The sequence below is a fragment of the Perissodus microlepis genome, chromosome 6 (assembly GCF_051167445.1).
Source record: "Perissodus microlepis isolate ML-2025 ecotype Zambia chromosome 6, ASM5116744v1, whole genome shotgun sequence".
NCBI lineage: Eukaryota > Metazoa > Chordata > Actinopteri > Cichliformes > Cichlidae > Perissodus > Perissodus microlepis.
This window is the reverse complement of record NC_140466.1, coordinates 11,084,421-11,112,365: the sequence shown is the minus strand read 5'-3', so window position 1 is coordinate 11,112,365 and position 27,945 is coordinate 11,084,421. Positions and strand designations below refer to the sequence as shown.

General features: G+C 43.9%; 1 protein-coding gene across 6 annotated transcripts; it reads left to right on the top strand.

Annotated features, from left to right (window-relative positions):
• The first annotated feature begins 126 nt into the window (after positions 1–126).
• Positions 127–26,831, top strand: adgrl1b (adhesion G protein-coupled receptor L1b). Of its 6 annotated transcripts, XM_084930744.1 has the most exons (27): positions 127–506; positions 870–982; positions 7,808–7,920; positions 10,253–10,466; positions 10,920–11,029; positions 11,846–11,860; positions 13,139–13,346; positions 14,304–14,568; positions 14,668–15,007; positions 15,085–15,378; positions 17,995–18,098; positions 18,232–18,417; positions 18,536–18,574; positions 18,655–18,835; positions 18,930–19,052; positions 19,510–19,727; positions 19,838–20,011; positions 20,679–20,891; positions 21,042–21,262; positions 21,438–21,504; positions 21,633–21,721; positions 22,402–22,570; positions 22,675–22,824; positions 22,907–23,003; positions 23,083–23,193; positions 23,567–23,590; positions 23,907–26,831. In XM_084930744.1, exons 3-27 carry the CDS (start codon positions 7,857–7,859, stop codon positions 25,895–25,897), a joined length of 5,667 nt encoding a protein of 1,888 aa, XP_084786870.1. In that variant the 5' UTR covers positions 127–506; positions 870–982; positions 7,808–7,856; the 3' UTR covers positions 25,898–26,831. The 6 variants fall into 6 exon arrangements, with proteins under 6 accessions (XP_084786870.1, XP_084786874.1, XP_084786871.1 ...); XM_084930748.1 differs by having other exon boundaries at positions 127–982; positions 22,714–22,824; XM_084930745.1 differs by having other exon boundaries at positions 127–982; positions 23,570–23,590.
• The last annotated feature ends 1,114 nt before the right edge of the window (positions 26,832–27,945 follow it).

Below are 27,945 nucleotides of genomic sequence, written 5' to 3'. Positions count from 1 at the left end.
CCCCCCCAACCCCGCCACTCTCTCTGCACAAGTACACACGCGCACGCATAAACAAACGTGCACACACGCAGAAGCGCAGACGCGTTGCGCGTTCTCGATTGCAGAACGCGCAACAAGCGGACCAGCGGATGGAGAGAGAGAAGAAGAGAGACGGACGGATGCAAGGCGAGGCCAGGAACGGGAAACTGTATCTCTCCTGACCGTCCAGCTGTTGTCTTTTCCTTCCCCCTTTAACCCCAGTATTATTTTATAACGCGATTCTTGCTTTTTTTCCCCCTATTTTTTTTAAAGCCTGACATTTCTCCATATCCGTCCTGATGTGCCGCTGCACCCCATCACGATTCTTCAAGGATATGCAAAGCGGCTGTTATCACGTCGACGTTATTTTCCATTAAGTGCAAGGATGTACCTAATGAACGGCATCGGAGGCGTACGATCAACAATGACAAACGACAGCTGAGCTCGGCGAGCCGTAGAAATCGACGGAGGGGCTCAGAGCGGTCGAGGTTTGTGCGTTAATTTGCGCCTAATTATTGTTTTCGTGTGTGCCCGTTTGTTTCCCTCCCTTCATCCATCGGGGCTATAAGGCCTATAGCCCGCATCATTTCTGGGCATGAAACCCGTGGGAATTATGATACCAACGTGACGCACAGTCACACAGCACAGCGGGAAGACATCGAGCCTCTACAGGACGGAGGGAGGGTGTGAGGTCCAGCAGAGCAAAACCCTGCCTCTCGCACTGATCACAGGCGGAGGACGCCCAGTTGTTGCTGGACAAATCACGCTAATGACTGTCGTATAGCCCAGCAGGTCTCGCCCTCCACTAATTCCCCATTGAATATTTATTTTTTTTAATGCATCGGGCGCAGCGGAGCGGGAGAAAGGGAGGAGAGTACAGTGGGTGAGGGCGCGGAGAGACGGGATGCGGGAGACGCAGTGAGCGAGGAGGAGGAGGAGGACGAGGGAAACCGGAGGATTGACGGTAAGATATGGATATAGGCTATGAGGATGCACTCCGCCCCTCCTCTCTCTCTCTCTCGTTCACACGCACAATCGCACATATATGATCAATGCCCCAGAGGACAGCACAGGTGCCCCGCTTCTTTCATTGGTATTGCTTCTGCTTCTGCTGCTGCCAAGGGCCATTTGATCACTGAGTGGACATGGATCCCATGCGCTGCTGTGCTGGGGTTTTTAACGCTGCTGCCATTAAAGCTTGGTCAGTAGTAGCCATGAGTGTTGTGAAATATTCATAGGCACGTGATTACCCGTCTTTGGAGATCAGAGAGGAGAAAAAGTGTTGTGATAGGGTGTCCCAGACTGGAACGCCAGAGGGGTCTGTCATGGGTGGTGTGATTTGTGTTCATTAACACACACCTTTGGTTGCAGCGTCATGTGTGCTGCAGTGAGCAGTGATGTAAAACACACGCACACACACACATACACACAAAAGGGGTTTTAATGCGGGTTTGGTTTGCTGATTCACCACAGATGGGAACATGAGGAGAAAAGAGAAAGAGAGGTAGCAGAGCGAGTGAGTGAGAGTCCACTATCAATATTTCAGAGAGGGAAAGAGAGGACTGGGTCAGTGGAGGAGGCCAGGCGGAGAGACTGGAGTGACTGTGAGAAAGAGAGACGGAGCGATAGAGAGATGCAGAGGACAAAGGAGGTGAATGAAAGGGGAGAAAGGCTAAGGGAATAGATGGAGGAAGAGCTCAGTGGGTGACAGGACTCCTGCTCTACTGTCAGACTCAATCCCTGATTCATTTGTAGCCAAGGGTGTGCAAAGACATCGTTTGTGTCCTATTAATTATAGATACAAAAACATTGAAAAAGAGCTCATTAATATAGAGAACTATCTGTGAACCCAGATTTTAGAGCGGTGACTCCTTTCTGTGTGTGTGTGTGTGTGTGTGTGTGTGCGTGTGTGTGCGTCCGCACTGTGTGTTGGATGAGAAAGAGAAAACAAAGGTAATGAGGTTTGTTTCCATGTAGGGATCATTTACATCAACTACTGTGGAGTAAAAAGAAAGGACACAGTGATTTGCTTAAACCACTCAGACACACACATACATGCGCACACACAAGTTGGATGGGTTTTCTGTCATTTGACTTGTAAAATGCACCATATTTGTCTCTTTCTGTTCGGACCACCTCGAACAGGTTCCTCTCACGTCTCCTTGAATCAGTCAGACACACTGAGTCAGTCTCCCCGTTTGTGCTGTGAGCATTTTATGCAAGCCTGTGCAGAGCTGTGGGCGGATATATCAGTGTAATATCAATATCATGATATGAGAACAGACATCTGCTTGGATTTTTATATGACAAAGATAAGGGGCAGACACTTTGGCGTGTAAAAACCATTTAAATTTACCAATGTCAAAAGAGCAGCTATTTAATATTCTGTTACAGTTCCAAGTCAGACTGTGGAACAAATAATGAGACATATTTAACTATGCTAATTTTTTCCAGGGGTTATGGGTGGTATAAAGAATTTTTTTAAAGAAATGTTTAAACAGGAAAAATAAATCGTACATAATCTGTAAAGCTGACATGCAGATATGTGCGTATGCTTTTGCTTAGTCAAGTGATTTTAATGTACACGGTCTGACAAAATCTCTGCGAGGAGACAAATTTTTGCCATATCACTGTACCTAATATTGCTATTTTGCTAAAATATTTTATTAATAAACCTTTTTTTCTCCCTCCTGTCCAGACTGCTCTGTTCTCTCGTACTTCAGTTGATGATCTAGTGGCATAAAGGCCTTTTTTAAGCCATGTGACATTTTAAAATCCAAACCGCAATCCTGTATTTTACTCTGCGAGTTTGTTCTGATGACATTTTCCAGCAGCTCACATTATCGGAGCAGGTTATGCTGACATACAACTGGGAGCAATGCCACATTTTCTTAAGTTTAAAGGATCACTTGCATACTTAAATACACTTTAAATTATAAACACATATACGTATGTTACTCACATATGTGAGTGTGTGTGTGTTTATGTGGCAGCTGTCAGCTGTATCGATATATAATGCGATATAATTTCAGATAGATTTGACAAGGTTTGAAAAGCTGTTTATAGATCAAATATGACGGACAGGAATATTTTTTTTTATTTTCAGTTAATGCAGCAAGCTAAAACCCCTAAAATAAGAAACTTGATGGCAAAAATCCAAATCTGTGCTAAAAAGTCACTGCACATTTTCTTGTTATGTGTCAGGGAAATCCCTCCTAAATTGAGAAAGAAGACTTTGAAGAAAGTATAAAATGTTCATTAGATGTTGAGAAGATCTAAATGAACACAGATGTCACTTTTAATTCTTTCGAGCAGGCAAACATTATTCTGAGCCAGTTGTGTCTGGCTGGAACTCCCTGCTTTCCTAGAAACTATTGGCCATGAAACATTAACAGATCATCTAATATCAGGCCTCTGCAAACTGTCAAGAGATCTGATGTGCCAAGACTTTGCAACATCAGCACAACTGTTTTCCAAACAAATATTAACATGTGCTGAACATGAGCCCGTAGGTCTTCTGAAAACAACATTTTCACAGGGGTAAAACAAAGGAAAGCATCAGAAAGATAAAACCTGAAATAATTAGATTTTTTTTTAAATTTATTTTTCTGTTGATTGACTTATCATTGCGGTTCAAGCCGATATCTAAATTGTTATTACAAAAATCACATGCTGCTATAAACTATGTTCGTCGGTACTTAAAGTTGTCAGGGTTGACGGAACCCTGACTGAAGCTGAAGCAAACAACAGCCGGTGAACTACACAGAATACGAGGGGAATGAACGTGGCTCCAGGGGTTCACGGGAGGGGAAGGGAAAACACTCCACACATGCTCGTAGGTCCACACTCCGCTCGTGCGCCCACTCGCTCCAATCTTCAACACGCGCCACTCCGCTCATCCAAACACTCGCGCTCTGAATCCAAAGAGGTTCAAGGGACGGGTCCAGGAATCTACATACACAAGACGAGAGATAACCACCGCAAGGGAGTCACTATGAAGACACGAGATATTAGTCAGCCGGGGCTACACCAATATGTGTTGCAAAACGGTCCAGCGACGAGAAACTCTGAGCCGCCTTAATATTACTACTAATAATAATAAAAAAAAAACTCTGAGCCGCCATCTTAACTAGCAGTCAGGAAAGCAGGATGATGGGCCGCAGGTGTGTGATTGCTCCCAGGTGCGTGGGCCAAAGGCGGGAGCCCGCAATGAGCTCCGCCCAGGCAGAGCGAACACAGGAGAGAGAGCAAAAACAAAAACAAAAAACACATGTGGCCTTACTGGGTTGACCGGGCAGACACACGGACCGTGACTAAAGTAAAAGTGCCTGTAAAAACGAACACGGACTCCTCAAAGCAGCCAAAATCTGCCATCCACCCATATTTAATGCACATAATTGTACACTGTCAATGCAATTTTATACATAGTTTAAAAAAAACATGATCCACTCATACAGCTGTCATGAAAGCTTGCAACTCATTGGCATAAGAATCTTTCCACCTCCACCATGCAACCCACTTGACATGAATGCTGCACAGGCCTCCTACTGTACTCCTTGTTGGTCTGAGATTGGTTTCCGCCCACCTCTTACTGGCGTGGACAATGGATTTGTTTTTTTTGTTTTTTTACAGGGAGGCTATATATAAACTTCGACTAATTTTAAAATCAATCAATCAGGCAATTCCTGTGGATTTTGTCATATTAAGAAGTTTTTTTGTTTTTTTTTTACGTCCACTTATGGAGAGCAGATACAGTTGTAATGCCTTTTTTTAAAAAAAAAATAAAAGTATTATTTGAAGACAGACTTAAGTAAATTATGTGCTTTAAGAAAGATTCAGATTGGGCAATAATCTTAAATGTGACAGTAACAGATTTCAGCTATTATGCTTCGCACTGATCAGGTAAAAACAAAAGAATGATTAATGAGCAAACCCGTACAATTCTGGAGAGTTTCTGATACGGAGAAAATGCTTGAAGAGCACAAATGCATGGTGTGCTTTTAGCTCAGGGAGTGTGTGCTGAAGGCAGGATTACAGTTGTGATAAATATGTGAGGAAACCTATCAATGTTTAAGCAGTCTTCCTGCAGTCTTTAGCAAAGACTCAATTCTTTAAGTGAGAGAAAACCCAATTACTTTTTGTGCAAAAACTTTCTTTTGTAAGAGATCCCGGCCTGCACCTCTTAAAAAATGTGGCACAGAACGAGAAACCAGGGAGTCTTTTTGGCCTTCTGTGGGATTAATTACTACCTGCTAGTATTCCAGATATATATAAAGTAGGGGTTAAAATCATAAAAACAATAAATATGACATAAAATAAAAGAAAAATTTGGCTTGATATGCTAGTTACTACCATATTTTCTGTGTACCCTCATACATGTAGGGGAATGCGACACCTCTAGTCCCAGGAGTCAGACATCGACCAGACAAACATACAGGCTCTAAAACCCCATAAGTGGCTTTGACTGCAGCATGTAGGCCTCAGCCCTCTGGGAAATGTAGAGGTCAATGGTCCGAAACTGGCAGTTGCACAAGGCACTGTAGTGTGTTTTGATTCTTAAATATTAGCCATAGCGACAAGAAAATTCTCCCACTCTTGTTATTAAAAAGTCTTTCAGCCAATAAACCTTTCAGGGTTTCTGTTGGAAGACTAATCTATATCTCTCCCCCACACCTCTTAATTAGTCTCTCCTCTCCATCACACACATACAAACACACATTCATTCATCCATTAAGAGCATAGTGCTACAAGGCTGCTTTGTCACTTTGTGCTTCATAGTGATCTACCCTCAGGCACTGATTGCTCTGTGACCAAAGAGAGGGAGGTTAGTCTCTCTTTCTATCTCGCCCTCTGTTGATCGTATGGCCTGCGCCTCTAACGCACGTGAATGTACGTAACTTGATTTTTACATTATTTCTACAACAGGCTACTCACATTCTTAAGGATCTGTGTGATGCAGAATTGTGTGATTGACGTCTAAACGACAAGAATTTAGATGTCACGCCTAAATTCTTGTAACAGCTATCATTGTAAAGCTATACTGCCGTGTAGCTGTGTGTAAAATGATGAACTGAGAATATTTTTATTTCATGAAATCGTCCAGCAAAACATGCAAACGAATTTTCTCTGTGTATATTCTTTGTAAATGGTTGGGTGTATTCGCAGCATGCACGTTAATGTGTGCGCCTGTGTAATTTTTTTCACTCTAAGCATTATGTTCATACCCTCACTTAGAGATAGCTGCCACTTCAAGTAGGCCGGCCGCTTCCCCGGGGCAGGATTTTGGTTGTAGGCAGTAAGCATGGTGGTGCAAACAGGGGGAACCGGGTGTGTGGCTTTGTCAAGGGCCATCAGTGTCCTTGCTCTACTTACTCTGCATCTATGTGTGTGTGTGTGTGTGTGTGTGTGTGTGTGTGTGGGGGGGGGGGGGGGGGGGGTAGGGGTGTGTGTGTGTGTGTGTGTGGGGGGGGGGGGGGGGGGGGTGAGATAGCAAGAGAGAAAGAGAGAGATCTGGGGTAGCAAGCATAAGAAAATGCTGCCATAAGGGGTTTGCAGGAGACTAGACATATTGTGTGTATGTATTTGCGTGGTTGTGCGTGCATCTGATAAAAAATGGAAATGTTCTCATTCTGTTCAGTCTTTTATATTTACTGTGTGTGCGTGTGCATAGCTCACTGGTCCTGGGGCCTTTATTACAGCCTTGTTGGTTGAGTGGATTTAAAGAAGGCAGAGGTTTCTCTTCTCTTTCTTAGTTTATGCGCGTGTGCCCGAATGCGTGCGAGGTTGTCTGTGTGTGCGTGCGTGCAAGCGCAAGTCTTTGAATGCGTGTTGGACATTTGTTGAGGAGTGACCTAAATCTGTCGGCCATCATTACCTAACAAGAAGATGGAGCGAAAACCGAGTCACAAATAAACACACATGCACACATATGTTTATGTACACACACACAACCTCCCAAGACCGTAATTCTGGTTACGCAGTCCACACTACAGCTGTAGCTGAAATCCTAAAAGGAAAAAGAAATGTTGTGGCGTACATGATGCCCCTCCTCTCTCCCTTCTGTCCAGGGCCAAGAGTTCAGTTTATATTAAGGAGTCATATTACTGTTGTTCTCTTGTAGCTCATCTTCCTGCGCCCCGTATGTTCCCTCATAAAAATCCACAGTGCACCATTGCCCTCTGATCACCTGTGTCTTCAGTCAGCTGCTTTACCTAGTTACGCCTGCGGGGGAAGAGATCGTCTCTACGACATGATTTATTTAGGATTACTGAAAAGTGGCCTAAGCTGAGCCCAGCCCTCTGCCTCTGTGAGTGTGTGTGTGTGTGTGTGTCTAAGGATAGAAAGATTAAGACTCTTTTATGGGTCAGTTGCCAGTATTGCTTCTGGCTAATTACAGACTTAAAACACAAATTCTCACGTGTGCGCTTTCAGTAACAGATACGCACATCCACTGTATACCTCCTCACTCTCCATCCCTCTCTCTCTCTCACTTCCTGAGACTGCACTGTGCTATCACCATGGTAACAGCAGATTGAGGGGCTTTTCACTGCACCGATTGTTCAATTGTTATCTTTATTTTGCTCCCACTCTGTGTCCGTCCGTCTGTCTGTCTGTCTCTATTATTCTGTCCTCTTTCCACCCTGCTGTGGTGTCTCATGTGCACTCTTTCATAGTCAGTGTGGGTTTCTGACCATCCAACACACACACGTGCGCGCACACACATCTCCACTAAGACGAGAGGGTGCAGTTTTTCACTCACAGTCTCACACTTCCACTGCTTCCTCCCCAGGCTCTCCTAGCACTGTGGTGGTGTGACGTCCTAACTCTTCCTGCCCAGCATGGCTGTGTCACTGTGGTTCGTGGGCGTGCTCACTCTGGCTCAAGTTGCGCCCTCTGGCCAAGGTAAGCGTCACGTCGAGGTGTTGATTCTGACAGCATTAAGCAGGAGGAATCCTATAAACTGAAACGCCATAGATAATGTCAGTGCAACACAAATTTGAGTGACTCACATCTAATCGAGTGAAGCCCAGTGCCACTAAAAAAGGCATCTAGACAAGCTGTATGACATGCTTTGACCTACGCAAACACAAGATCTGAATACAAGTGTATGAGTGGAGTGTATGAAGAGCTGCCTGTAGCTCAAAGTCGATTAACAATCAGCTATTCAGCACGGCAGACAGTTACAGTACATCAGCAGCATACTAGTCACACTAAAGTGTTGCTTTAATGTTTTAATCCTGATGCTGCAAACACCTTGTCATGCGTACACGATACTCAAACTCGTGTGAGAAAGCGGATTAAGGTAATGGTAATGGGATTTTCTCCAATAACCATGGTTTACACAGCTTTAAAAGGTTGTCAGGTGAGTGTTTTCGCTGAGCCTGTATTTAACATATTCACACGTAGTGCTCAAAGAAAATGAAATCCTATACTTGTCTGATTGTGTTTACCGAGCACCTGAGTGTCAGTAGTGGTTTCAAAGCTGCGCGTCACATGTAGCTGTTACAAAGGAGGTGTGACGAGATTATGTCAGCAGTCATGTCTGGGAATCCTTCCAGTGTTAGCTTTCACACTTGCGCATTTTAAAGATTAAATTAGCGGTTTTCAACGTTTTCACAATTTCAAAGCATGTGTAATGTGTGTTAAATGTGCTAACAAATACAGGTATGGGAATGATTTGAATGAGGCAGTCAAAGTAAGGTCTCTATCCTAGGGAATCATTAATGGGATCAATGTCCTATAGTTCGTGGTATTGGATAGCTGATCCCATCTGTAGACCAGGAGTATTTATCTTCCCAAAGCCTGACAATGTAGCCCAGATGATGTAATCAGCATGGCCATGTTAATATTGTTAGTATCACATTCTGTACAGTCTCCAGTCCTACAGAAATTGCTCATTCCCTGCCTTTTCTCCGTGCTCACCATTAGGCAGATGTTTAATTCGATATGGAATTTCCCTGAAATCCAGTGCATCCATAGTGTACAAAGGATACCATAGATACGGTATCCATGGTATCAGATGTTAACATCTCGTAACTTTGGGATTAGATTTTGCATGTTAGCATCCATCACAGAGCACCACTCATAACTAAGTGCAAAAAAAGGCTTAAAACAAATGTGAGACTGTGCCAGCATCCATGATTATGAATTACTGCTTCAAACCATAATACTAATAGGTGGTTTATGCAGTACTGAGCAAACGTTTTGAGCCACCACCATTTTTTATATTTTGCAAGGAGCCAGCAGTAGTACTATTACAGATATACAAAGCAAAAAGCTTTTTGTGTGGAAAGAAACATCTTCTGAATGTATTTTAAGCGTTTTCTTTGCTTTTCACACATTTTCAGTTCAGTCCTTGTACTTTTCACAAAAACAGATAATTTGTTTCAATTTCTTAAGACGAATCTCTGAAAAATGCCAGCTTGACGGGCATAAAATAGTATTTCTGCACCAGATGAGATGTTAGCCTAAAACTTGATGGCATGATGTGCGGTATGCTATTAAAAAAATTGACAAAGCTGGACAAGTGGTGGACAAAAGAAGAAGTGGCAGGTCTAAAAAACTACTTATACAGCAGATGAACAGTGTTTGAAAGTCATGTCCTTCAGAAAGAGGAAAAAAATCCAAAAAATAGCTGACACAGGACCTGAGAGATGCAGCATTTTCAGCTTTTCATTTTCTTTGATCCCAAACACACTGGCAGTGCAGTAAAACCATACCTGGATTGAAAAGCAATATGCTCTGTCAGTTACGACTGGCCAGTCCAGAACCCGGACCTCAAAATTATTGAAGCGTTTTGGAATCATCTTGACAAAGAACAGAGGAAAAGGTAGCCAACATTCACAGAAGAACTTTGAATGTCCTTCAAGAAGCCTGAAGACTACTACAAGAAAATTGTTAGGAAGTGGTTAAATTAGCTTTAGAAGGTAAAACTATTTTCATTTCAGCTGTAAAGTTGGACATTAAAACATGGGAGTCAGTAATTGGTTTATAGCTCTAAGAAGCCATTTGAGACTCTTCTGAGGTTTAAAATTGCTGTCATCGAGGACACTACAAAATCAGACACTACAAAAATAAATCAAATGCCAATTTTTAGAAATGTATTAACTTAACTATGAAGCTCCTATTGCCTGTAGTAAATTTTGAAAACTTGGCTTTTCTTTCTTCTTGTGTTTCCGCCTTTCCCTTTCATCCTCTGCTGCCTCACCCCACTTCTCCCCCGCCTACTGTGCAGCCATGTCCCGGGCCGCTATGCCATTTGGCCTGCTACGCAGGGAGCTGGCATGTGAGGGTTACCCCATAGAGCTGCGCTGCCCAGGGAGTGATGTGGTTATGGTGGAGACTGCCAATTACGGACGCACCGATGACAAGATCTGTGATGCAGACCCCTTCCAGATGGAGAACACACAGTGTTACCTCCCTGACGCACTAAAGATCATGTCACAGAGGTGAGTATGTGTTGGGCTGCACATCCTGCTGTGTGTACACTATATTTGCATAAGCAGTTAAAAATATCGTACTCGAGTTATTTGAATACGTCTTTTAGAAGTGGCTACGGCAATCAATGAGCGCATGAACTGTTTGTATGTGTGCACTGCTGCACAACATACACGCTGATTAGTAGGTTGTCTTGTGTGTCATGTATACATGCAGGTGAAGCAACCTCTCCAGCTAAGTATGAGTGCCTGGCTGCACCATTAGCTGTGTACTCAGCAGTGTTTTCCTCGAAGAACTGATCAATATTCAGTGAGAGGGAGAGTAGACAAATGGAGTGTCCTTTGCTTCCCCTTTCCTGTCTGGTAATCACTCCCCTTCCTTCCTTTGCTTTCTCTCTCCATCATCCATATGACTCACCCATCCATCCATCCATCCATCCATCCATCCATCCATCCGTCCTCCAGGTGTAACAACAGGACTCAGTGTGTGGTGGTTGCAGGGGTTGACGTCTTCCCAGACCCCTGTCCTGGAACATACAAGTACTTGGAGATCCAGTATGAGTGTGTCCCTTACAGTGAGTATGCATATATATTTATTTCAACAGACATAAACACACATATACTGTATGTACACACACACACACAAACACACTCACACACATACATAAACACAAACACAAGTGCACACAGATTTAACCTATGTTTTTGTTTTTTTTCGCCAAGATGCATTTTAGGTTTTTGGTGTTTATTATTATTTGTACGTATGATCTCTGATGTTTACTAGTTCCCTGAGAAACTGATGGATAGAAAAAGACTGGGAGTTTTCGTTTTTGTTTTGTTTCTCAGGGACCGTGTGTGCATGCTTGTGTTTCTGAAATGTAACAAGAAAGTTGTACGGAGAAAGTACAGAGAGAAAAACTGTTTGCCAAAATGTCTCCTGCGTGTATGTGTGTTTGGGAGTATGCACTTGCGCGTGCATGCGTGTGTGTTTTCTTTTCCAGATTCACGCCACGGGAGTTGCTCTCTTTTCTCCACAGGAGCCTGATTGAGGGAAGGAGAGATCGGGGGAGGTGGGGGAGGGAAGGGGGAGAGGATAGGGTGGGAGGGGAGGAGAAGAGGGAAGAAGAATATGTTGGGTCTCTTTCGTGCTCCTTCCTTTTACGTGAACAATAATGTATGTGGTGAGAATGAGTTCCAAAGTCTTTATCTGTGCAAATCTTTCTTTCTCTCTTTCTTTCTTTTTCCCTTTCTTTATTTCTTTCTTCCTTCCTTCCTTCCTTTCTTTCTCTCCTGCTTTTCTTGCTTGCTTTCTTGCTTCTCTTTACTTCCCTTCTTTCACCCTCTGACTTTTCTTTCTTTCTCTCCCTCTTTTTTTTCCTATGCTTGAGTAGAAGTGGACCAAAAAGGTAAAGACAATACATTGTAGCATCTTGATCTCTCCTTACCCCCGAACCCCCTCTTTTCTCTCCTTCTCTTCCTCTCTCCTACCATTTCTCTCTTCCTCCTACCCTAGGACGTTGTTTCGTAATCATGCTGGATGTTGCCCCCTCCCTTTTTTCATTTCCTACTCAGTTCTTTTTTCCCCATTTTATCCATCTCTCGTTGTATAGAAAGCCGTCCTTTTATCCAATTTTATCCAGGTTCTGCACCTAGTCTCTCTTCATCTTTTCTCTCTTGCTTTCTTGCTTTAGTTTCTTCACCTCTTCTTTCCCTCTTGCTCCTGGTTGATCTCTCTGTTCTCTGTCTCTCCTTTAGTCTCTGTGCACACCAACACAAACACAGCCACTCACACGTACATAAACACAATCTTCCTTTGAAGCTTTCCCTCCTCTATGTTCTTTCTTTCTTTTCTTTCGATCTTTCTTTTGTTCTTTCTTTCACTTTTTACTCTCCCTTCCTTCCTTCCTTTCTTCCTTCCTTCCTTCCTTCTTGTCTAGTCATCCTCTTCATGCTTATTTTCCCTTTTCTTCCCTTATAGGAAGAGCCCCTTATTTATCTTCATAGGAAAAATAAGACGAAATCTGTGTGATTGTATATCCGTCTGGATGTGTGCTTACCAAGCACTGCTTATGTGTGGGTGTGTGTGCATGCCTATTTGCATGCCAGTGTGAGACTGTACAGTATACATATGTGTCCATACAGTTATTGACATGTGGGTGGACCAATCGTTGTGCTCGGCGTAAACTAACCTGCCCTCTCATTCACTTCAAGGCAAAATTTAGCCCCGCCTTCTGCGTCCCTGACTCTACCTCACACTCTTTTTCACTCTTTTTGCACTAACCCACACACACAGACACACACACACACACATACACACAAAAAGCACATAAATACACTCACACCTTTCATTGCAGTGTCCCTGTTGTATTACTCACCACACACACACTAACAGTGTGTGATTTCTCAACACTTATACGTCTCTTCTGTTGCTTGCCTCTCAAGATCAGCACAGGTGTTTTAAATCCCTTTCTCTTTTTCTCTTCATTCTTTTTCCTTAATCTCGCTGCATTGACTGCATTTAATTCAATCCATTTTTCATGCATTGATCCATTTTCTCCCCACACCTGCCTCCACTTTCTTTCTCTTCACTCTTTTTCGCACTTCCCTTCCTGCGCTTTTGCTCCCTCTCTCTTTCTCTTCTCTCTCACATCCTGCCTCTACCCCGCCTAATTCCCATCTTCCAGTTTTCGTGTGTCCTGGCTCACTGCTCAGCATCCAGCCAGCCTCCTCGCTCCTGGAGGTGGAGCATCAATCAGGGGCCTGGTGTAAAGACCCCCTGCAAGCTGGTGACAGGCTGTATGTCATGCCGTGGACACCCTATAGAACAGAGGTGCTGTATGAGTACGCCTCTTGGGATGACTATCGGCAAAACAGAGTCACCACAACCTATAAGTGAGTGCTTTGTGTACCGCGTATATTGTTGAGATAGTTGATGAATATTCAGTTACTCTAGGGTCTGCTTTGTTTATTGTTTTTTAAGAAACTGTAAAGTAACAGATTAATCACAGCTGGAAAAAAAATCAATGAAGTAGTCTGTAATAAAAATAATGGCAGTTTGCAGGCCTTGGGGGCTTATTTCACATTTAGCCAAATCAATTTATTATGGAAAAAGAGCAACATTTATTTTGTCCGTATAAAAAGTTGGTTTCATATATTCTGTATCTATAACGTATGGTTAAATAAGAAGAGTTATAGTTAAAAGCATCATTGCCATTTATAGATGATAAGATTTCTGCTACACTCATTAAATGTGTTACCACTCATTTGTTAGCTCTTTGTGTAGTAGTTTGCATAGTTAGTGGTAAAGTTTACCACCACTGTGCCTTCAAATGAAGGTAAAATCTATGCATGCAGCTTCTGAGAGGCTTGCTCTCAGTGATGAATAAAAAGGTCTGGGATTATTAAAAGGTATTATATAAATGCTCTTAAGGCTACCACAATATCTGCAAGTGTCACCAAAATAATATCCTAATTAGAGCACTAAAGAATCAAAATTCAAGATAATTTAATTTTCCTTATGCAACACAAGATTGTATAACAAAATGTATCCCTTTATGCTGCTTACAAAATACAAATGAATGAAGCAAGACTAAGTGTAGCTGGGGTTGATGTTTAATTTTAGTATCTTTTGGACTCTGTGGAGATATCTTGCTAATATCACTGATGTTTAGTTGGTGCTGGTGATGTTCTGGGTGGTTTTAATCTGAGCTGAGCTTTCCGGTCAACACACAACACACCAATTTTGATGTTTTGACTCAGTATCGTTTCTATTGTTCTTCTGTAAAAGTAAAAAGTCACAAACTATAGATTTTCACACATTTCATGATGTATTTCATAATAATCTCCTAGGTTGCCCAGCCGTGTGGATGGTACAGGCTTTGTGGTGTATGACGGTGCCGTATTTTACAACAAGGAGCGAACACGCAACCTTGTGAAATATGACCTACGCACCCGTATCAAGAGCGGGGAGGCAGTGGTGGTCAATGCTAACTACCACGATACCTCGCCTTACCGCTGGGGAGGGAAGTCGGACATCGATCTGGCAGTGGATGAGAACGGCCTTTGGGTTATTTACTCTACTGAAGCCAATAATGGACGCATCGTGGTCAGCCAGGTAGGAGGAAGGAAAACAGATCGATGATTGTATTTTGGAAAGGATGAAGAAAGAAAAGAGGAGGTTTTGATTTTTTCATCATTTCTTTCCTGTTTGCAGGTGAACCCCTACACTCTCCGCTTTGAGGGTACCTGGGCAACTGGCTTTGACAAACGTGGAGCTAGCAACGCCTTCATGGCCTGCGGCGTGCTCTACGCCGTGCGCTCTGTTTTCCAGGATGATGAGGGGCAGGCAGATGGCCGAGCCAGCAGCAACATGGTGGTTTATGCCTACGATACCAGTCGTGGGCAGGAGCTTCCTGTTCAGATACCATTCCCAAACCCCTACCAGTACATCTCCTCCATAGATTACAACCCCAGAGACAACCAGCTGTATGTGTGGAATAACTACTATGTACTGAGATACCCTCTACAGTTCACACCACCACCACCTACTAAAGGTCAGTTGAATGATAGTAGGACATAGGTGACTAATGTAATAAATGTGGAGAATTAACAGTGCTTTTTGACCCTCCAGGGCCCTTGTCCTCTCTGATGACCACTGTCCGGTCATACACAGCCACAGTGGCTCTGACTCCAGTACGGCCGTCAGCCTCCCATCCAATTGGTGTCATCAACAGAGGGCCTTTTGACCAGCGGCCGATCACAGCCATGGTCCCTCTGACCCCACGCCCTCCTCTGCGTGTCCCCTTGGCCCCTGGGGGACTGGGTCAGGTGGGAGGATGTGAGAGTCGGGTGGCACGAGGGGTGCAGTGGCCCCCTACCCTAAAGGGGGAGACCGTGGAAAGGCCCTGCCCTAAGGGGTCTTTGGGTAGGTGTGGGAGATGTGGGCATGCCAGTGTGTGTGTGTTTCATATGCATGTTTGTGTGTGTGTGTGTGCGCAGATGTGAGCATGCCAACATGTTTGTTTCATGTGTGTGTAGTATCATTTGTGTGTGTGTGTGTTTGTGTATCCTGTTTCCCTTTGAAATGTAGTCGGATGTCCTCTCTTTGAACTTGCCTCAGATGAGTCTGAGAGGTTACAGTGTGTAGAGAAGCTGGGTTCAGCGACTCTTCCTCTCGCTGTGCAGCTGTCTTCCTCAGCCCTGCCTCCCTCTGAGGAGCAACTCTTATGGAGATTATGTAGAGATGCCTGGAGTGCGTTTTGCCTCTTCATAATCATGTTGAATGGCTTGGACATGGGTTTGGCACGGCAGTGATGATTGAGTCTTATCTTAAACGATGGTTATAACTGGAAATAGGCGTGGCTGTTGTTTCATACTTAAACCTAATTTGCAGAACAAGTGTCCAGTCTTGGTTTTCATTAAATGTCTTGTAAACAAAATGTGTGCAGCAATTAAGCAGATCAGTTAAAGGCTTCAAACTCAATTCATGGTAAATAATCACCTGACTTCTGCTGTGGAGAGCTTTGCAACTTCTTTTAGCTCATACAGCAGTTCTGTTATTATGTTATTAACTGCAGGGTTCATTCTCATTGGCCTCGTTTCCAGCAGTAGCTGTTTTCAGCAAAAATGAACCCTATTGTGCCACACTTGCTCGGAACCAAAAGCACAAGCAAAGTTAGTGACGAGCTGAGAAGGAAAAACTAAATGCGTACGGTGTAACAAGAAGGCAGTGATTTCCTAAAGTTTCAAACATACCTTTATAAATTATGCTTTTATCAAAATAAACCATAAAATTGGAATTATCTGCACAGAAAAGTGAAAAATACACACATAGTCAAGTAAAAGATGATGTGTGAGACATTTTGGCCACTGGTTCACTGACTTTTGTTTGAAGACTCGAGTCAAGCATTTTTGGCTGTACCGATCTAGGTATTTTGAAAGGGAAAAGGGAGGGGTGACTCTTACTGAGAAATTGAGGATGCTGGATACTTCTCCAGGCCTTTTCCATCACATTAAAAAATTGGCATTCAGTAAAGAAATGTTGGACTTCCTATAAAGAAACATCACCAGAGCTGTGATAAAATGTTTTTAATTAGCTCATTTAAAGGGAAATTTGATCATTCATAAATTATAATTTTGCTTATCAGTTGACCTGAAATAACAGGAAAATGCACAGACTTACTTGCTGACACTAAGCAGAGAGGGTGTCCAAGTGGGGTTCACTGTAGGCTTGCAGCATGAAGCCCGCATTATCACCACCAGCTGCTATGAAGTTTTGAGCAAAATGTCTCTAAAAATAAAAGTCAGCAGCTCTGACATTCGATAGGGGCTGCCACAGCAGGTAGTGCCACTTATTTGATTCGGCCATTTTTCCAGCTGATACTATACCTAACAAAACACCCCTTGTTTTTTCAAGGGGAACTGGGGATCTTCTACTCGTTAGGCAAATGTGTAAACCACTTCAATGTGGAGCCACTCGCTTAAACAAGCCTGCAAACAAGCAAACAAACATAAAGAAAAACCTAAACCCTATCAAAACAAGTTAGCCTGTTTTAGGAAATTAAATATGGCTTTATAACGTTAACTTCTAGAGTTCTATATATCACTATATACATATTACTGATGTTTTACATCAGTCACCTTTACTAAGCCTCATATTTCTATTTCTATTTCTATGGTTTAATCTTTCAAAGTTACACATCCCTGCAGTTCTTCTTTATTATAAATAATATCCAAGCTCACAGTTAGCAGGTGTGGGTGAACTTTGGAAATGTATGGGTAAGAAAAACCAATATTTCTCCCATACAGGCTCCAAGTGGGTGTCCCACAGCTGCCCTAAAAACCCTATATGGGAGGCCAAAGAGGATTTTCTGTGGGCATGCCCACTTTTGTTTGCTCACAGCAAACCCTCATGGGTACCCACTAAAAAAGCAAAACTACCATGGGATATCATGAGGGGCATATAGGGGATCTCAAAAGACAAAACTGTGTAAGTGCTCCCACTTGGGGCATGCATGGGACAGGCTATTCTCACATAGCCGCATGTTCTCCCACAGCTACCCCAGTGTAGACATATTTGCTGGATTATTGCCTTAGCGCTATGTGGACCAACTGTACTTACTTGCATAATCACTCTTTAATGGCCTATTTTGAAGCGGGAAAAAACTTGTTGTAGCAATCTTAAAGCATACCCTTGACAAATATTTTACTCTAAATTGGACGACCGTTTGTAAAATGAGTACTGTGTGGTCTAACATAACATATGAAATTAGACACTAAAACCATAAACTCATCCAGAATGTCTTTTCTCAGACGATAAATCAAGTGAGAAGTAGATTTTTCTCTTAGACTCTTATAGAATCAACTAAAGGCCCCCTTCTGTCAATACGAAAGAATGCCAAGTTTAACGGACTTCTCCAATGGCTTTACTTCAGACACAGAGGCTACATCTGTCTCATATCTGGTCTATGCTCTGGTGTTATAAAATACAAACTGTCGGTTTCCTTTCTGACTTTCTGCGTCACCTTTTCCGTCTCTGCAGGTATAGCCTCCTATCAATGCATGTCGTCTCCAGTGGGCTGGAACTCCAGAGGCCCTGACCTTTCCAACTGCACCTCTCCCTGGGTCAGCCAAATTGCACAGAAGGTTAGTCACACACGCACACACACAACCACAAATGCACACGCATGCTGTGCAAATGCCCTAAAGCTAGTCAGCAAGCAGCTCTCTCTTAAATGTCAAAATATTTGACATTCTAAACACCCCCGCCTCACTCCAGATTAAGAGTGGAGAGAATGCAGCCAACATCGCCGGGGAGTTGGTCAACCTGACCCGGGGGCGGATCTATGCCGGTGATGTCAGCATGTCCGTCAAGCTAATTGAACAGCTGCTCGAGATACTGGACGCTCAGCTCCAGGCCTTGAGACCAGCCAATAAAGAGTCAGCAGCACGCAATTACAACAAGGTAAATTGTTGCTGTTGTCAGTGTGGATGTGTGCTTGACCTTTCCTGGAAATGAACAGAAATGTCAACAATGACGATTCTAAAAGATATCTAACAGATGTTTTTCTGCTTTTTTTTAGCTGCAGAAGAGAGAACGCACATGCAAAGCTTATGTTCAGGTAAGATAGATAGATAGACAGCTAGCTAGGTAGCTAGATAGACTGATAGATGTAACTGTCTCTCCCCTCTTGTTTTTCAGGCTGTTGTTCAGACAGTTGACAACTTGCTCGGTCCTGAAGCTCTTGTGTCGTGGGCTGATATGAGCAATGCTGACCAGTCACGCTCTGCGTCACTGCTATTAGACGCAGTAGAAAAAGGAGCGTTTCTCTTGGCTAATAACCTTTATGAAGCACGTTTCAGTGACAGGGCACCAAATGTTGGTACGCTGACTTTTTCGTCCGTTTTCTTGTCATATTCTCCTCAAACTAGCAGCTCATCCAGACTTGTGTGTACCTCTGGTCCTCTTATGCACAGATCTGGAGGTGTACGTGTTAAATACAGAGGCGGACATACAGGACCTGAAGTTCCCTAACACTTACGACAGCGACAGCATCCTACAGATATCAGCACTGGCCCTGCAACAGTACAGCAACAACGGTATGTGGCACATAGGAGAAACTGATCAGTGTTAGTTCAGGCAGGGCACATCCTCAAGCTCTGCTGCAATCAGGCAGATCAGCTGATCTCAGTGCCAAGCCACATGAGCTAATGGCTAAGCTGATACTTGTTTACTGAATCTTTAGGCTGCCTATAGCTTCTGCACACATATAAACCTCTTTGCTGTGTTAGCAGTGCCTGCCCTGTTCTATACACGGGGACCCGGTGCTGCACTCCCATAACAGAGCCATAGCACCAAATATAAGAGCACTGCAGAAGGAAATATTAATCTTATTTTCACAGCAGTAGCAGTAGTTCTTAAATTATAGTTATTAAACCATGGCTAAGACTGATTGTTTGGAGAAGTAATACTAGCTTTTCTCAGATAGTAAGATTTCAGACATATCATTATTCCAGATCAATTATTTCATGCTATTTTCTATTGTTTTCTCTCCAGGCCAGGTGAAATTAGTCCTTTCCCTCTACAAGAACCTGGGCTCCTTCCTGACAACTCAGAACTCGACCCTGCGGCTTGGACTGGGGCTGGGCCAGAGCTCAGAGGTCAGGCATAAGAGCCTGGTGGTGAACTCTCATGTCATCTCTGCATCTGTGCACAGAGGATCCAGCAGAGTGTATCTCACCGAGCCAGTGATCTTCACTCTTAGGCACCTGCAGGTCTCTTAACTCTGTTCAGCGTAAAAGTCACATTGAAATGAACAAATTTGTAACACTTTGCATAATTGCTGTGTCGAGCATACTGTTTATTGATGCCTTTGTTTCCTCAGCTGGAGAACCACTTTGGTCCCAATTGCTCTTTTTGGAACGCATCAGGGGTTTCTGGGAATGGCAGGTGGTCTACACAGGGCTGCCGCCTGTTACACACAAACAACACACACACTACTTGCGCCTGCAACCATCTGTCCAGCTATGCTGTCCTCATGACATACCAGCAACCTGCTGTAAGTAACACACGCTGACACATAGCAGCATTTAATTCGTGGAAGCTACTGTTCGCCATATTGCCATTGTGCGTTTGCACCGTTTGAGCACAGAATGTATTTTCAATATGTTTAATTTGGCAACTATTATGCCAGTATGGACGTACCACTGAAAACAGTCACGTTTTTTCTTGTACTTTTACATGCATTTGCTTGTGTGGTCAGACTAAGATCTTAAAAGTCAGATTTTGAGATGAACAGCTGACAGACTTTAAAGTTGAATAAAAATAAAACTTGTTCCATCCTCACCCACCAGGAACTTGTCGATTCCCCCCGCCCGCCACGGTGCCCATTTGTGGTTGCACAGTTGGAGTTCACCCCTGCTGTTCTCTCTGAAATGTTGTTTAAAAATCAAGTGCAAAGTGGGTGATAATTCGGATTTGTGGCTGTAAAAGAGAGAGTGATACATGTAGCAGAATATTTTTTCTGCCATGAAATTAAATTTTGTGTTCTCAGTAAGATGCTCACTCTGTTTGGTATGATTGCATTCCTTTAAATAAATGTTATGTGGAACAAGGATAGAAACACAGCAGTTTTCAGCACGTGATATGCCCACAAACAAATGGGCATCAAGATAAATACATATGAATGTCTTACACTTTCTTTCATGTCTGCTTTTCTTTGTCAGTTCGGAGCTGGTGTGGAAGAGCTTTTTGTCTATGTGGTTTCCTGGGTTGGCATCTCCGTAGCATTGGTGTGCTTGGCGACCTGCCTTACCACACTGTGCTGCCAAGGGGCGCCCTGGCATACAGACCACAGCACCATTCACTGTAACCTGTGGGCTAACCTGCTCATCACTGAAGTTCTTTTCCTTGTTGGTGCCAACAAGACTCAGTACACTGTTAGTGTTTTATTTCTTTTTATGATTTATTGGACTAGAAAACAATAGCATTTTAAAGAAGTGCGTCTTGATCTAGATAATAATTTTAAAAGCTTGACATAATAACTCAATAGTAATAAATCACTTTTTGGCTGCCTCCTGATTTTTCAGGTTCTCTGCTCCATCACCGCCGGCCTGCTGCACTTTTCGCTGCTCTCTGTGTTTTGTTGGTTGTGTCTGGAAGGAGTAGAACTGTACCTGCTCCAGCGGGAGGTGTTCGAGGGGCGGAACTCCAGGAGGAAGTATTTCTACCTGTGTGGATACTCTGTTCCTGGGCTGGTGGTGGCCGTGTCCGCAGCCATCGACTTTAGAGGCTACGGCTCGAAAACTGCGTAAGATGACTGGTCTGTGGGTGTGTTTGCTGTGTGTGGGTTTGACTCCACATTCTTGGAAGCTTGCATGGGGACAGTTACTCAGTATTGTTGTGTCATCTCCTGCTTATTAATTTGTTTTTCTTAAGATTCCTATTTTCCTGTAATTTGTTGTTTTGTTTGTATATATTTGCAGATGCTGGCTACGCACAGACAATTACTTTATCTGGAGTTTCCTCGGACCTGTTGCTGTCATCATTACGGTGAGATTTCATCTCGTGTTAGAAATGCCAACCGTTTCCTGTTTGACTGTGTCATAGCGTCATGATCAGTAATTTTGTTTTAATGAGCATATATTTGACTGTGTTTGATCTTCCTCTTTTGCCATCAGTTAAACCTCATTGTGTTGGTGATGACCTTACATAAGATGCACAGCACCGCTGCTTTGAAGCCAGACTCCAGTCGCCATGACAACCTGAGGTTAGTAAGAGTCTCTCGTGCCGTTCGGCGGTGAATTATTATGTGTCATTGTGCAAAGCATGAATTGATAACTGCCGAATGAGGCAAGACAGATAAAAATAAATTGTGAGTCTGTTTTATTAAACATCTTTCGAGTGCATTTGTTATTATTAATGTTGAATGAAATTTCATTAATATCATTTAATAAAGGTAAGAGAACTGAAAGAAGAAGTGCAGCAACTGTAGCCTTTAAAAACCCGAATTAAATGCACTGCAGCAGTCTTGAATAGCAGCATGACCTATGTAGACTCTGCGTCCTTTTGAGTGAGTAAAGGTCAGACCTTAGCATTGCTGCAAAAATGACAAATAGAGGGAAGAAAAAGCATTCATTCAACAAAAGAGAAAAAGTCAGCGAGTGTGTATGTGAGTAATGTCGAGCATGTTCAAGGTAATGCAGCCCACATCTGTCACAGCTTTCTTTCACAGTTCCTGTTGCTGATGGGGGCTGTCAGGTACATTTGGCTTTACAAACCTCAGTGCTGTTACATGCTCCTTCCTCCTCTTTGTGTTAATAATTTAGCTGCCCTGTGAAATAGAGGCGCAGTTGAATTTTATTCATTTTCAACGTGAGGCAAGTGAAAACCTATGTTTTAGATCGCTCATCAGAAAAGTAAAATATGTCTTTGCTTTGGTGTCTGCAGGGCATGGGCAGTTGGCTCCCTGACACTGCTCTTCCTGCAGAGTGTCACTTGGTCTTCAGGCCTCATGTTCCTATCTGCTCCATCTCTCCTCCTGGCTTACCTCTTCTCGTCCCTCAACACTGCCCAGGCTCTTCTTATCAGCATACTGCACTGCAGCCTCGCCAGGAAGGTCAGTGTCAGTGAGCATGAATCATTAAATAACTGCTGGTGTCTGTCAGTGACATAATTATATTTGAAGAAAGCCATCTTCTACATGACTAAATAATGTTTTAGGGTCAGAAGGATTATGGCCGTTGCCTGCGTCTTTCGCAGTGCTGCGCAACTTCCTCGTCCAGCTCTCCAGACTCGGTTAAGGGTGCCGCCCTTAGATCCAACAGCCGCTACACCAGCAGCCAGAGTCGCAGGGCCACGGCTAACAGACAGGTATGCTGAAGCACTCTGTGCCTCTTAGTCTCCTTCTTTGTGTCTGAGCCAGGTTTGAACTTCTGTAATATGTCTGTTTCAGAGTCGTATCAGAAGGATGTGGAATGACACCGTTCGCAGGCAGACTGAGTCGTCTTTCATTGCAGCGGATGTTAATAATACACCTACTCTTAACCGAGGTACAAGAGTTTATAGCTCAGATATGCTGGCTCTGCAGACAAAGAATGTGCCATTTATTTTCTCCCTCTTTATCATCAGCTGCTTTGGGGAACCATTTTCTGACTAACCAAGTGCTGCAGACTCATGCTGGAGCCTCTCCATATGACACAGTGCTGGCCCAGGGATATAATCAACCCTTTACCTCCACAGGTACATCCTAATACAGTTCTCTATACTCCCTGCTTCTCTGGCTATTCTTTCCTTCTCTTATTATTATCTTTTACCATTCTCTTATTTATGTATATGCACAAAACCCTGCAAAGCTCTAGGCTATGCTGAATACTGAGTGACTGTTAGACCACTATTATATACAGTAGCCATTTATAAAGCAACAAAAAGTTTTGTTTGTTTAGCTTTTAATAGCCTAAAGCTTTTGCACAGTACAGTGTTGTCTGTTTTTTGTACAGTATGGATGCTTGGATTTGTTTGAGTTTGTTTAATTCTGCTTTAGTTGTTCGACTTGAAATAATTGTTTCTTTTTTGATACTTTTCCTCTCTGTCTTTCTGTCTTAACATGGACCAGTAGGAACCTTCAGAAACAAGCAGAGTATGAGCTCTTCCCTCTTGTGCTCACTTGAATCATTGAGCGCCACTCCCTTGTGCACTGTGCTTCAATTCATAGACTATCTGTGAAATGTTTGCACACAGTCACAATGCACAGACCATAAAGACATAAAGCACATTTCTCCATGTGGCTACATAACCAAACATTTCATTCAGAAATATTAATATCCAAAACACTCTCAGCAGGAACACCAAACTCTGCTCATTCATTCATTTGGTCATTCATATATATTTAATGCTAAAGTTCTTATGGGTTCCTTGGCTTTTTGTGACTGGCATTTTCTTTTTTCTCCTAACAGAGGGTGGCGTTTCACAAAGCCAGGAGTCTTGTGGGTTGGACAGTGTGTGTCTCAATGGAGGCTACACCCCCAACACCTTCACCCTGCACGGTTTAGGGACGACTCCTGGGTCCCGAGCTGGAGTAGTGGGCAGCACTGACCTTCTGAGGGACGGAGGAGTTGGAATGGGAGGGGACGACATCTCCCCGGGGCTCCTGACACCGCACGGGGGAGCAGATCTGAGCGGTGGTGCTGGGATGCGTCGTAATCTGTCCGATGCAGCAGCACTAGAGAAGATGATTATTTCAGAGCTGGTACAGAGCAACCTGAGGCCTTCAGTTCCCATGCCTGTTCCTCCTGAGCGCTACGGCAGCTTGGCGAGGCCGCACCACCACGACAGGCCGGCTCTCACTCACACTGCCACTTTAACGCGACACACACAGCCGCCACAAGAGGGATGGGCTACCTCCTTGCAGCCAAGCACACGGCATAACGCACAAGAGGGCTGGTCACAAACAAGGCACCTCACACAAGACACTGAGACACATTCCACGACACGTGGACAAGATCATACCACAACGCCTCGCTTACAAGATGGCTGGTCACACGCGCGCATTTCTGGGGATTCTGAGTCCCGTGAGCTGCTTAAAGATGGGGACCGCTCACAGCTGCAAGGTACTCTGGGACGCCGTGGGCTTCAGGAAAGACAGCAAGCGCGTCCCCCCGATGTACAAGCACGACCTTATTCCACTCTCAGCCGCACACCTGGTACTCTGTCCCGCCACCGCAGCACTGCAGAGTCAAGTGGAGGGACGGACAGAGACAGGGAGAAAGAAAGAGAGCGAGACCGGGATCGTTATCGGGACAGGCCCCTCCCACCTCCTCCTCCACCTCCACCACAGGACTCAGAGCCCCTGTACAAGGCCCTGGAGGAGCCACTGCTGATGAAACAGAGGGAGGCAGGTGTAGAAACATGGAGAGGCGGCCAGGACAGAGAGAAGGATGAGACATTTCTATTAAAAAGAGATGGAATGATGGATGATTGGAGGAGTGGAGGAGAGATGGGGAGAGATGAATCTTTTACCTCTCAGAAGAGAGATGGAGAGATGGACAAATGGAGAGGTGGGATTGACAGAGGGAGGGAGGAGTCTCATATGCTGGAGAGGAGAGATGGAAGGATGGAGGTGTGGCGAGGAGCGGAGACAGAGCGGGAAGAGACTTTTATAACTCAAAAGAAAGATTTTGGGATGGATGGATGGAGAGGTGGAATAGAGAGAGAGAAAGACGAATCCCTATTTTTAAAGGACAGAGATGGTTGGAGAGCAGGGATCGAACGAGAAAACGAGAAACAGAAGGACAGAGTGCTTGACGTATGGAGAGGAGGGATGGATGTAGACAGGGAGGAATCCTTCCTGTTTGAGAGCAAAGATGGAGGTCCAGATGGGAGGAAAAGAGGGAAAGACAGAGGGTCTCTTCGGTATGGTGAGCGAGAAGATTCTGACAGCTTCTCTCTGCCCTTGACCCCAGATCTCGACCTTGATGCTGACTCTTCACCTATCTACGCCCGAGATTCAAACCCCTCCCCTCTCTACCCTGGAGACCGCCGCTCACCGCCGCTTAGCATCTTCCCCCGAAGCTCTCCGCCGACAAATATATTCGCTCCACGAGAAAGTAACTCCCCTCCCAACAACCTCTATTCCCGCCATTCCCCGCAGGTGTACAGCCGGAGCAGCTCCCCTCCTCGCTTCTATACCCGCAACTCCCCCCCGACCCTCTCGTACCCAGACAGCAGCCCCGAAGGTCCAGAAGAAGTCAGCCCCACAGGTCAGCCTCAGCGGCCATCTCTGGAGCTGCCGTACAGCCTCGGGCGACCCCCGCTGGGCCCTCGGCCTAATCACCTCCAGACCTTCTACCAGCCACCACCGATGGCATCCAATGGAGAGGCAGGGTACACGCCAGAGCCCTCCTCTGAAGGAGATGATGGACAGATGCAGCGGGTGACGAGCCTGTGACTAGGGCGGTGGTGATTGGGGTATAGAAATCAGGGAGGAGGAGGAAGATGGTGATAATAACAACACATAATGACGATCAAACTGATGGAAACGATTATGATTATGTTAATGAAAAGGTTAATGATGATGGATGATTAACAGTGATGCCTGTGAAAGTGATGGCTCCTCCCTGCTTCTATCTCCCGATCACCACGAGACTTCCCCCCTTTCCATGTTTTGTTACTTTTGTATGACTGTGATCCATTGATAACTCTTCCTCCTATTCCCCTCTCTCTTCTCTCTTTCCCTAAACCCTGCTGTGTCTTCCCATCTCATCGGTGCTTATCCTTATTGGCCAGTCGTCTAAGTTTCTATTGCTTCATCGGCTGGGTGTTGCCCCTCCCTGTAGCAAGCAAGCAGTGTGTCAAAGAAGCACTTGTGTGTTGCCAAAAAATCTTTTCAAAGAACATGTGCATGACTTTATAGTGGCTTTACAAGGCTACATACTGTAGGAGGAAGTGCTGAAGTGTGCGTGACGTACGAGTGTGCGCGTAGCTTGATGAGCACGGGTGTGCGCAAGGGAGTGTTTGTGTGTATGTGTATGTGTGTCTGAGAGAGGAAGCGAGAGAAAGGGTGTGTGTATATACATCATTCTTGTATAATTAATGTATCACAGTGAAGCATTTTATCTATACCAACTGGAGGGCCTCTTAAAAACATCCCCTCCTATTGATTTTGAACTCTTGACCAATCCTATTTCACATCAAGACCAAAACCTCTGCGCCCCGACCTGCCACTGACTGTAGGTGATGGAACTTTTGACTGCAGAGCCAGAGATCATGTAAAACCTCAGAACTTTTCTGCAACTTCCCCCGAGATCCTTGTACATATCGCCTCAAGTGTTCTGATTGTCTTGTATTGCTATTGAAGTTCAAGTAAACGTGAAAAAAAGGTTCCTGTTTGTGTTTCTGTTCGTGCATGTGTAAATGTAAATATGTCAACTTGCAGATGAGTTAGAGCCGTCTATTACTGCAGCCAGAATGATTTAAAAAAAAAAAATTACAGTTCAATCAGACCACTGACTTATTACACCAACAGAACATTGTTAGAGTTTGTAGTCTAGACTCTGAGCTCATCTAACCCAGCAGATATGGTACATATAGGAATTGGGGAATGATGAGTAAACATGCCCCCTGGAGTCTACGGGTGAATGCTGAGGTAGTGGAGAGGTCGACACAGCAGGAAGCAATTCAGTGCAGCCGCCTCATTGACAGATCAGAGGGAGAGATGGAAAATTCTGCAGCTTTAATAGACCAACAAGTTGGGAGGGTGTGCTTGGTATGTGATGTGAGGAGAGTGAGAAATGTTAGTGTCTAAGAAGCAATGTAGTCTAAGGTGACTGCCATTGGTGTTTTAAATTAATATGTTATTTTATAGGGAAATATTGAACCTTAATGCATCGATCTTACTTCTAATTAAGACATTACATACAAAGCATCAAATTCAAATGATAAGAGAGATTTTCCCAAAATAGACAGTAATGAAAATGAGCTCAAAGTCAATCCAGTTGCAAAATTTAAATGCTTTGGACTAGAGCTGGGCGATATAAGATTTTTTCATATCACGATATGTTTTTTTCATTTCAGGCGATAACGATATATATCACGATATAAGCCAAATAACTATATTTGTAAGATTTAAATGTGCCGTTGCTCACAAGTAAAATGTGAAATAATCAGCAGCTTGTTTTGATTTAAATATTTATTTCCCATAATAAGTTCAACAGGGTAGATGTACTAGCGCTTTCAGTCAGAAAGCGATTTATTGTATTTCCAGACTTGCTTTCGGCACAATTTACAGTGCGCGCTACTCTGTTTTTTGTCAGACTTGAAATAGCCGAAATACCTTCACACTACGGAACCTCTATGGCTCTTCCGTTCAACAATCTCTCCGGCATTCGACTTCGGTCACGCTCTCGGTTGATTTTTCTCTAGTCGGCACACTCATTTCCTCCATTCCCAAACAAATACACATGTGCGGCTTGGCACTTGTGCTGTACGTAACCTGAC

Coding starts and splice junctions, on each gene's coding strand:
- adgrl1b (XM_084930744.1), top strand. CDS start 7,857: ATGGCTGTGTCACTGTGGTTCGTGGGCGTGCTCACTCTGGCTCAAGTT. Junction 21,505..21,632: donor CTGTTGCTGTCATCATTACG/GTGAGATTTCAT, acceptor TTTTGCCATCAG/TTAAACCTCATTGTGTTGGT. Junction 23,194..23,566: donor TCAACCCTTTACCTCCACAG/GTACATCCTAAT, acceptor AACATGGACCAG/TAGGAACCTTCAGAAACAAG.